This window comes from Nycticebus coucang, chromosome 2 (genome assembly GCF_027406575.1).
Source record: "Nycticebus coucang isolate mNycCou1 chromosome 2, mNycCou1.pri, whole genome shotgun sequence".
Lineage (NCBI taxonomy): Eukaryota > Metazoa > Chordata > Mammalia > Primates > Lorisidae > Nycticebus > Nycticebus coucang.
Genome location: NC_069781.1, coordinates 175218762 through 175230001, shown reverse-complemented (window position 1 = coordinate 175230001; position 11240 = coordinate 175218762). Strand labels below are relative to the sequence as shown.

Below are 11240 nucleotides of genomic sequence, written 5' to 3'. Positions count from 1 at the left end.
GAGGGAGTTGGCCAAGGTCAACCAAATACAATTACTGTAGCCACACTGTTTTTTTTTTTTTTTTTGTAGAGACAGAGTCTCACTGTACCGCCCTCGGGTAGAGTGCCATGGCATCACATGGCTCACAGCAACCTCTAACTCTTGGGCTTACGATTCTCTTGCCTCAGCCTCCCGAGCAGCTGGGACTACAGGCGCCCGCCACAATGCCCGGCTATTTTTTGGTTGCAGTTCGGCCGGGCCGGGTTTGAACCCACCACCCTCAGCATATGGGGCCGGCGCCCTACTCACTGAGCCACAGGCACCGCCCACCACACTGTTTTTTTTTTTAAAGTTCCTCCCCCAACCATGTCTCTTTGTATCTAGCTAAAATTGTTCTCTAAATACCTCTGAATCACCAGTTTGATTAAATTCAAGGTTTGTTTCCCTCCAGACTCTCCCAAAGCAGTTTGAATGACAATAATCAACATCCAAGCACATCCAGGTTGATCGGAATTCAGGCTTTATTATTCTGCAATGAAAAGAACTAAAACTTAATTTGAAGCACATGTAAAGTTTGCAGAGCCAGGTATTGTTCACAAAACACAGTCGGCATTTAAAGGAAAAGAAATACATTTGTTTGAAGAACAGAATATATTTAGATTTTTTTTTTTTTTTGCTTTAGCCCACTTCTCCCAAACCTAGACTTTGTTGTAATTTAATGTTAAGCAATGAGGTTTTCCATACAATCTAGTTAACAATTTAATGGGGATAGCATTTGGCAGAAGGAAGAATAATATATATGTGACTCCAAAAGAGTTACTTAAATAAAATTTTCCACTTCCAAAGGTAGGTTGCCCCTAACAGACTTATATATTTTTCAACCATCATTATGTATTAAGTATATAAAGAATGTCAGAAAAGGGAACTAACAGATATAAAGTCCAACCTCAATGTCATAGCGAAAGGGAGTACAAGTGCCAAAGCAAAAGAAATGTGGATTATCTTTTCTATTTTCTTTTCCCATACAATCTTCTGCTGTTGATCTTCTTAGAGTTACGCATTTCAGTTACACGTTGTCGTGTAATGCTGGGAATAGAAATCGATAAATACGGTGCCTTGTTATTTCCTTTGGAATCTTGAGACTTCCAAAAAAGAGTTATACGGGGGGAACTCAAGAAAAAAAGAGTTCAATGAGAATCTCATCAGACGTTTGTGTTCTGATAAGGAGAGGAAGTAACTTGTAGAAAGGTAAAGGGTGAACAATGCATTATGGCCCGGATGGAATGACCATGAGGGGGTGAAAAATTGGGGGGTGATACAGCACCTAAGAATCTGTGACCTAGGGAATTGTCATTGGCCAGATATGCACTAAACATTCAAGTCAACATCTTCCAGGGAGCCTAAGCTTGCTTTTCTAGACTGAAGCAATGCAGGGCAATTGTGTTTCTTTTAATAGGCTGTGTTTGTCCAAGTAAGAGGGTGCAGGAAAGAGAGAAGGCTTTGATAGCTCCCTTCAAAGAAGTCACTTTAACAGAGTGCACATGGCTGGATTGATACCAAGAGACATGGCTGGGGGAGGAACTTTAAAAAAACAGTGTGGCTGCAGTAATTGTATTTGGTTGACTTTGGCCAACCATACTTTCTAATCCCCTATGTTCCTAGAGGGCAAAATTCACCAGGAAATGTGTGTTATCAAAATTGGCTGGCTCTATTGTACTGCTATGGACATGGATCTCTGAGTTACTCTTGAGGACCGTGAATGTATTGATTGTGGCCCATACTGCTTCGAAGAGGCATTCGAGGAGGGGCCTATGAAGGGATGGTGAACTCACATATGTACCTCTTGCTGCTGCGACAGACCTCGTCACTCCACTTGCCCTGAGTGGACTGGGAGAATAAGACACAGTTTTCCCGCTTGCCACCATTGGGCTGTGCACGGTCCCAGTTGAGGAAGGAGATAGCCAGGCCATTGACATCAACAAACTTGCCTTCCGTGACCATGTCATTGATGCCCAGCCAAAAGTCATTGACCCCCGGTAGGCTACTTTTACCATAGTCTCGGAGGGCGTTGATTTCATCGGAGTTCCTAGGGATGACCAGGGTCCCTCCCTTGGAAATGCAGTCTTCATTGGCTTCATGGAAATGCTTTAGGCCTTCTGAAGCAAGGTAACATTTCTTGTGAACTTTTGTTCCTCGGAGACAGACTGGGAAGAGGTAAAATTTGACATATTAAGATTATTTTTTGAGTGTATTGTCACTAATGCTAGATCCAGCAGATAGCAATAAATATTTGTGGAATGAATGATGTATGATCATGATGATAATGAGTTAGTGTTTATTGAAGATTTTTGTGTGTGCCAGACACTATGCTAAGTATCGTACGTAAATGAACTCATATGTCACTAGTGCTGACAGCCCATGAAGTGGTATTTTATTATCCTCATTTTCACACATCAGGCTATTAAGGCTTAGAAGTTACTTGTCACCACTTGGCATGTAAATGTGATTTATCCAGCATGTTAAGACCTCAACTACATAAACCCAGGTCTGCCCCACCCTCAGAACATGACTTTCAGCCTTGTGCAGCTTTGAAGTACAAATAAATGCTTGCTGGTTTATGTAGTTAAATTATGTGTTACATTTCTGGACCTGGGTTGTATTTTATAATTATTTAAAAAAATAAAAACAAAAACAAAAGCCTGACCCTAAGTGTGGAAAGGAAGTAGTTTTCTTAAGCAGCTAACAGAACCCTGGTAATATTGTTCAGGTTATTCAGGAGAAAGCAGACATAGAAACAGCATTACAGCACAGGCATTGGCAACTCAGGCTCCAGGACCACAGTGCCTGGGTTGAAGTCTCACCTCTGACCTTAACTGGCTGTGTATTTCATTTCTTTGTGCCTTGCTTTTTCCATCTATAAAATGAGGATGCTGGTCGTAGCTTAACTTGTCAAAGGATAACCATAAATTATAGAATTAATGTATCCATATAAGAAATTCATAGGCTGTGTGAAGTGGCTCACACCTGTAATCTTAGCTGTCTGGGAACCCAAGGGGGGATGATCACTTGACGATCACTTGAGATCAGGAATTCAAGACCAACCTGACCACAAGCAAGATCCCATCTCTACTAAAAATAGAAAAGTTAGCTGGGTGCAGTGGTGCACGCCTGTGTAGTCCCAGCTACTTGGGAGGCTGAGGCAGGAGGATCTCTTGAGTCCTGGAATGTGAGGTTGCTGTGAACTATGGTGATCCCTCTGTACTCGAGCTCAGGCAACAGAGACTAGCTCAAGAATTTATAGTGCCTGACTTTGGGTAAAATGTTAACAAAACTCTTCTACAAGAGCATTTGACCTTCCTTTAATTTACTAATTCTGTTCTAGAAACCTCATAAAGAGAGTATGTTACTCTTGTTACCAGGCAACATTGCTAATGACCTCAGGTCAGTAAATACATCTGGCCTGGGAGTTATAAATATGTTTTGAAGGAAAGCCTTAACTTCAGTCTTCCTTGAAGGTGGTAACGTATAATCGGGCAGGTCTCTTGAGGGGAACCTTAGCACTCTGATTTTGGAGCTGCTACAAAGCATGTTGGCTTCTGAGGGTATGAGCTTGTAAACCAGGGCTGTTCCTGCACCTGTCCAGAGGAGCTCTCTCTCATTTGCTCACGTCCTGGAGTGGTATCCTCAGCTGCCTAGACTGTTGGGAGCACCATTCTCATGGAAAAGGAGCACTAGAAGCTGCACTATTGACAAACCATGGCTCTCACCAGTGTCTTCCCAGGTGCATCTGATGCTAAATGTGGCCCAGGTGAGTTAATGGGCACCTACTTAGCATCGGATCAACGCTGATCATTTCAGTCACTTAGTACTTGCCTTTCTCTGTTTCATTATCCTGTAGAGAATAATTATGGACTGACTTCTATTATAAAATATATTCCTGAATTCCTATTTCTATACCACTCATATAGAGGAGAACGGGGTAGCCAAGTCCAGCTGATTTCTCAAAGCCATCATCTCCCAGCTTTTGGGTCCTTTCACTGGGACGTAGCTCTGGTTTGTCAACTTTTCTTTTAAAAAGATATCACCGAGAACTCAGTAAGTGGTCTGGGTATGATTTTAAACCACTGATGATCGCCCTTGATCTTCCCATCCCTGTTGGGACAGGCGTGGGTGAAGCGAGGTCTCACCCACAGATGATCGCCTTTGATCTTTCTCGTCCCTCTTGGGACAGGCCCCGATGGAGCAAAGTCTCACCTGTCTGTAGGGCTTGTATCTCCTTCAAGGCATTGACTTCTTTCCAGAGCTTTTCAACTTGAGTCTTCAGATCACCATCCTTTTCTGGAGGGAGTTTGAGGGTAGATGGGGTAGGAAGAATGAAAAGCATATGGTTAGAATCAAATGAAGCTTTGGAATGTAGAATCCAAGGCCATAGTGGTTTCGAAGAAACCGAGCCCACTGTACATGAAACAGTGTGGGAAGATAATGTGGGCAAGAAGACTCAGAAGCACTTAGTGGGGGTGATAAGACTGAAAGTTCCTTCTGTGAGATGGACACACCTCCTGCCCACCTCTCCAGTCCCACCACATGGTTTCCTGTTTATTGACTTTCAGATGCATCTGAGGGAGCTCTGACTCCCCTTTCTGGAGTTCTTTCTGCCTGGATCACTGTAGACCTGGCCCCTGCCTTATTCTTACCAAGGTTAAATAGCTCCTCTTCTGAGAAGACTTTTCTGATTATCCTCCAAAGTATTATCCCTTTTGCGGACCTTTCTTTGAAATTTGATTACTTTTCTCCAGAGACCTTTCCTGTATTTGATTAAATGTATTTTACTCACTTTGTTTCAGCAGGCTCATTATCTATGGTGCTTCTGATGCTTCCCATGCTAATGACTGACTGCACACTTTATGCCATACAAAACATGTTTACGACATTTTCATTTGCTCTTCAAAAATAGCTATGGAGGGAGAAAAGTGAGATTTCCATTGAAGAATGATGATGAGCCCAATGAAGAAAGTGACTACAGGGATAAGTGGCAGAAGTCAGACTTATTCATGTCCCCCGGTCCCCTGTGCCGAGTTATCCTCCACACAGCTGATGCCTCAGATATGGTGGCTCCTATGTCCATGTGAAAACACATCTATATTAGGGAAAAGCCACTTACTTAGTTTCCAGTGTTCATGGATGAGGCTCAGGACTCTTCATGACTGTCCTTTATCAACCGTAGCTATAGTAAATGGCAGAAAATGTGCAACTTTGGCTAAATCTAAATTCTAGGACCAATGGGAACTCTCTTAGAAATTGACAGCTTGTGAGTTCTTCAAAGGTAGTTATTATAATAAAACAAAAAATATTAAAAGCCACCGTATCCTGTCTGCCAGAGATTAATTCTTTCATTTTTTTCGTCATGAGTTAGACATGGTCAATCTGTCCCTTTCCCAGAAGAGGAAATAGAGGCATAGAAGCCTGAATTAACCTGCAGAAGGTCACCCAGCTGGTAAGGTGCAGAGTTGGGATGTGACTTTCCTGACTTCAAGTCTGTTCTCTTGCCATCCCTCCTGTCTGCTCTGCACAGCGATCACCTCTACCTCCTTGGTCCCTAGCACATCGCCCCAGGCAGAGAAGATACTTAAAGCTTGATATGAACCATCCTCAGCTGCCTCTTTGTGGTGCCACACAGAGAGTCTGGGTTCTGTACTGGATTTTCCAGGGCAGTCTAAAATCCAAATGTACTAACTCACTGTTCCTATAAACATGTGCTTCACAAGCCAGGTGCTTCCTCCACCTTTGAGTTAGGAAAATGTCTTCTGGAGTATCCAAGGGCAGCCCCCACCTCTGTTTCGCTTCATACTGAGCCTCAATTCGCAAAGCTCAGCTCAGAAATACCCAGAGATTTTCTCTTGGGACTATTCGATCCAAAATAAATATAAGAGTGTATTCAGAGTATGAGACCATCAGCTGTTGGAGGCCAGGCTTGCAAAGGCTGCTGCCAAGTTATAAATTGTCAGCTCCACCAATGTCCTCCCCCAGCCTTCTTAGCTTTCTGTTTCATTTTATTTAAATAAGTAGCCTCCACTGGGAGATGATAAACATTGTATCTAACATGAAAACACATGAATTAATATCAGGCTCCTGGGAGATTGTTATAGAAGTCATTATCCAGGTGATTTGGCTTTGACTTGCATCCTTTGTAGCTAACATGGATGTATTTTGTCTACAGTGAACAAAGGGAATACATTACATGACTCTTTCACTGCAAAAATATTTTATTCATTAATGCAACGCATAATTTGTTCGGACCTATGGAGTAAGTACCAGGGAAATCTTGTGTTTAGAGCTAGCTAAATCATTCCATTGCCATTCTGAGTCCCAAGGAAAGGTTTATTTCCTTTTATCATTACTGTTCTTAAGAAGTAAGTTCAGGATAGGAGTGCAGAAATAGTTCCCAGAGGGAATGACAATGATGTTGGTTGTCCAGGTGTGTGGGAATGGGCACTGTCAGACATCAAAAATCAGAACAGAGATTGATGTGACTATTTGAAGAGATAATGAGAAAGTATGATTAACCTCCCATTTTACTTTTATAAATGCATCATAATAGTCTAGCATGGGGATCAGTTTATGTGCACAAAGCAATTCCTTGGAAATATTGAATCAAAAAAAGATATATTGGAAACCATACAAAATCCACGAGGAAAGAATAGATTAAGTCATGACCCATGTGACCCGTGGGCTATATGCAGCTTTTAATAGGAATGAATTATACCTTATATTGACAGCTACCCAATATTTAATAGGTGAAATAAATTCATTTGCCTGACAAACGTTTTCCATAGTCAAGACTTATTTTGTTAAAAATATCCATTTTAATTGTGCATTTAAAAGACTCTTGGAATATTATCACCCAACAGTTAATAGTGGATGATCCTATTATGAGGATCAGGAGAGAGAAGATGGTTTTCACCTTTCCTCCCAACCCCAAGATAGGCTGGAGTGCAGTGTTGTCATCATAGCTCACTGAGACCTATAATTCTTGGGCTCAAGCAATCCCTTGCCTCAGTTCCGAAGTATCTGGGACTATAGGCATATGTCACCATGCCCGGCTAATTTATTACTTTTTTTGTAAATAAAATTTTTGCCGCACTATGTTGCTCAGGCTGGTCTTAATCTCCTGGCCTCAAGTGATCCTCCTGCCTCTGCCTCCCAAAGTGCTAAAATTATAGGCATGAACCACTGTGCCCAGCCACCTTTTGCTATTGATTTCATAAACTTTGGTATTATCTATTTCAAGGTACTTAAAATATTTTAAAAGCATGTGGGTGGGTGGGGGAAAGAACTTCTGGGCAAGTTTATTGCTTTGTCTCTTGTAGAATTTACTTTCTTGGACCTAACGATGAAAAGTTAGCAACAACTTTAAACATACACTGGGGCTGGTGGGTTCAGACCCGGCCTTGGCCTGACAAATAATGACAACTACAACAATAACAACAAACATAGCCAGGTGTTGTGGCAGGTGCCTGTAGTCCCAGCTACTTGGGAGGCTGAGGAATTGCTTAAGCCCAAGAGTTTGAGGTTGCTGTGAGCTGTGATACCATGGTACTCTACCAAGGGAGAGTGAGACTCTGTCTCAAAAAAAAAAAAAGTTAGCAGAAACTTTTGATATTTAAGATATGTATACCCAGTTTTTAAAAAATGCATGTATATGGGAAGGAAGCGGAGTGAGGAAAGGAAGAGAGGTACTTGGGTAACCAGGATATAATCTAAACTGTAATTAGTTCAGAGGGCACCCCCGCAACCACACACACACATATTCACATATTCAGAGCCCTCCACACATCCGTATTTGGGTGGTCACCACTTCTCCCCTCCCTTCCAGTGGTGAAGAAATGCTGGCAGCCAAAATATGCTACACTGCCCACTGTCCTCTCCTCCCCTGACCATACCTGTAGCCATGTACTTCATGTACTCAGGAGAACTATTTTTTTTTTTTTTTTTTGTAGAGACAGAGTCTCACTTTATGGCCCTTGGTAGACTGCCGTGGCCTCACACAGCTCACAGCAACCTCCAACTCCTGGGCTTAAGCGATTCTCTTGCCTCAGCCTCCCGAGTAGCTGGGACTACAGGCGCCCGCCACAACGCCCGGCTATTTTTTTTGGTTGCAGTTCAGCCGGGGCCGGGTTTGAACCCGCCACCCTCGGCATATGGGGCCGGCGCCTTACCGACTGAGCCACAGGCGCCGCCCTCAGGAGAACTATTTTAATCCTTCATTCAAAGATGGAGGTATAATCTTTTATAAGGAAAACAAGATTCTACTTAAGAAACTTTGCTCCAGACCTAAATTTTATGAATAAATACACTGAGAAGAGGGTACCTTATAATCATTAAAATGAAAGAAGATAAGCTTCCATCAGCAGTCTGTCATGTCAAAAGAAGATATTAACCTTGTAGATTTTTTTTATTTATTTTTTTTGGGGTGTCTTCTTATTAATGATGTGAAGCATATAAGGAAATAGTGTCATGATGGGACCTCATATCCTAATACAAAATTTCCTGATACGAAAATGAGTAAGGATGAGATAAAACACCCTGAATTTTGCTGCTTTTTTCTATTTTTGCTTTGTTTTCAGTCTATGGCAAAGAAATTGCCTTTGCCTTTGTTCTTTGTAATTATTATTTACCTGTTAACCCAACGGAAGCCACCCAAAATTTGGGTTTGTTAGAGATTCAACTTTGCACCCAAAATGCTTTCAAACGTTACATAACTTTGCATACTGATATATTTTTAAGCTAAAGACAGGCTCAATTTCTCTGTCTGTACATGAAAAAGTTTAACTATAGACTGTCCTTGCACTGCCAGACACATGCAAATATACCTACAAGATAACCAATGACAAAAAGTGAAGTCACAATTACCCATAACTCTGTCCTCTGTTAAATATTTAATAGGATTATAGTCATCTTTTAAATACATTCGAATCGAGTTACTCAATATTGGTAAATAAAACAGTGTACTCTCTTGATCAATATGTTCTGCCTGCCCCATACCATTCAGAATACCAGATGTTCATGTAACCCCCTGAGACCCCTCTGAAGAACCTTGTACATACCTAAGCCCACCTAATAAAAGATATACGATGTAGAAATTTTTACACTTCAAGATTTTTTTTTTTTTTTTTGCAGTTTTTGGCCAGGCTGGGTTTGAACCCACCACCTCTGCCATATAGGGCCGGCGCTCTACTCTTTGAGCCACAGGTGCCGCCCACGATGTAGAAATTTTTAACATTAGTAAGTATTTTCTGTTTAAAAAAAAAAAAAAGTCCCAACTACACAAATCTTTTAAATAGCAAGCTGTCCTGGAGAATTAAAAGGTCACTCAATTCCATGGAGGAGTTCGGGAGTGAACACGGTTCAGCACCTCCCCACTCTGGGTAGGTTTAGAATTTTGTGAGGTAGAGAACCCCTGTTACCTTTCACCCGGCGTTTGCTGTGCTTCCTAGCTTTTAATCTGGACGGGAGGCTGGCGGTCTGGTCCAGGAGCAAGGTCATCACCAGGATGCAAATTACAAGTCCATGCTTTGCCATGGCTCTCGGGTGAGCCAGCTGGGCCACTTTGTCAGCTCTTGTGAAGCAGCTAAGGAGCAGGCAGACTGCTGGGCCACATCTTGCCCTGGAATGCTCGGGGCCAGCTTTATAAAAGTGAGCTTCCCAGGTTGGCTGGAGCCCTGCTGACGAAGTGCTGGAGAGCCTCTGCTGGCCCCCGCATAAGGCGGCTCCTTGTTCTCAGGGCCTCCTGTTAGGCTTTTTATTTATTTTATTTTTGCTGCATTTCCTAGTGATCTGCCTTTTCCAAGTGTATCCGAGTTAACCAAGGCTTTTGCCTGCCTCTTTCTCTCTCTCTGTCTCTGTCTCTCTGTCCCTGTCCCTGTCTCTCTCTTTCATTTGAAGTCTGGGAAGCTCAGGGTCTCTGGGAAGACCCCATATTTAATTCTTTTGCTTAGAGCTCTAAAATTCACTAAATGTTCTAGAAAATGGATTCAATTTGGTTGTAAGGAAAAAAAAAAAGACTGTAAAACCCCTAGGAAAGTTTGTGTGTGTGTGTGTGTGTGTGTGTGTGTGTGTGTGTGTGGCTGTGATGTCAGGGCATCATCATTCATTTAGAGTGTCATCTACACAGCTCAAGTGGGAATGGTTTGCTCCATGGGACTTACAGGGATGGCTGAAATGGATAGTCTGTGATAAAATATTAATACAAGGTCTCCCTCTATTAGTGGTTTGTGGGCTCATCAAGAATTCCATTGTTAGAAAAGAAAAAAAATTTTTTTTTCTTTTTTTTTTGAGACAGAGTCTCATTCTGTCACCCTCATGGTACAGTGCTGTGACGTCACAGCTCACAGCAACCTCCAACTCCTGGGCTTAAGCAATTCTCTTGCCTCAGCCTCCTGAGTAGCTGGGACTACAGGCGCCTGCCACAACGCCTGGCTATTTTTGTTGCAGTTGCCACTGCTGTGTTTTTTAGCTGGCTGGGGCGGGTTTCCAACCCGCCACCCTGGGTACATGGGGCTGGTGCCCTACCCACTGAGCCACAGGTGCCTCCTGAGAAAAGAAAATTTTAAAAGATGAATTATTTCCATAAGAAAGAACGTAATGTCTCAATGATAGTTATTTTTCAGATCCCTGCCATTTTTTCCTTAAACCCATCGAATAACACTTGTAGGTTCATTATATAAATAATTGAGAAATAGAAGGAAAGACTCAGTGTGATTCTTCCTTCCCTAACCATTGGTTTTAAGGACACGTGTTTGGGATTGAGTAAGCTTTTACATAAAAGCAATGGACTTCCATCCAGGCATCACTGAGAGGGAGGGAGTTAGACCCAGGGGGAGGCGTCTGTGTGGTCCACAAGGTTATCTGCATGGTCAGGTGCAGCTGGGGGCACTGGTAGTAGGTTTGGAAGGTCTAAAGGACCACACTGGTTTTATTTATTTACTTCTTGAGACAATACAGGAAAAATCAAGGAATCATCCCTTCCAAATCTTAGGAAGTGCTCAGGCAACTTCATCCTCATTTCCTCCCAGTTTAGGCCACTTTGTAACCTACCTACACATTATAACCCACCTAGACCACTGATGTAAACTAAGTCCAACATAGATTAGCAATGTAAATGTGAAATGAAAGATTAAGATTTTACCTACAAGGCTGACTCTTTATACTGACATAGGCAGTCTATGTGTGGGCATTTGAGAGCATTCACATCCTGCTTTTGC

The 11240-nt window shown here is 42.3% G+C and overlaps 1 protein-coding gene across 1 annotated transcript; it reads right to left on the bottom strand.

The window, feature by feature from the left end:
* Positions 1–1788: 1788 nt before the first annotated feature.
* CLEC3A (C-type lectin domain family 3 member A) lies at positions 1789–9579 on the bottom strand. Its single transcript, XM_053554296.1, has 3 exons — positions 9444–9579; positions 4234–4317; positions 1789–2183 (listed from the first exon to the last, which is right to left on the bottom strand). The coding sequence occupies exons 1-3, from the start codon at positions 9556–9558 to the stop codon at positions 1789–1791; spliced, it is 594 nt and encodes a 197-aa protein (XP_053410271.1). The 5' UTR covers positions 9559–9579.
* Between the last annotated feature and the right edge of the window lie 1661 nt (positions 9580–11240).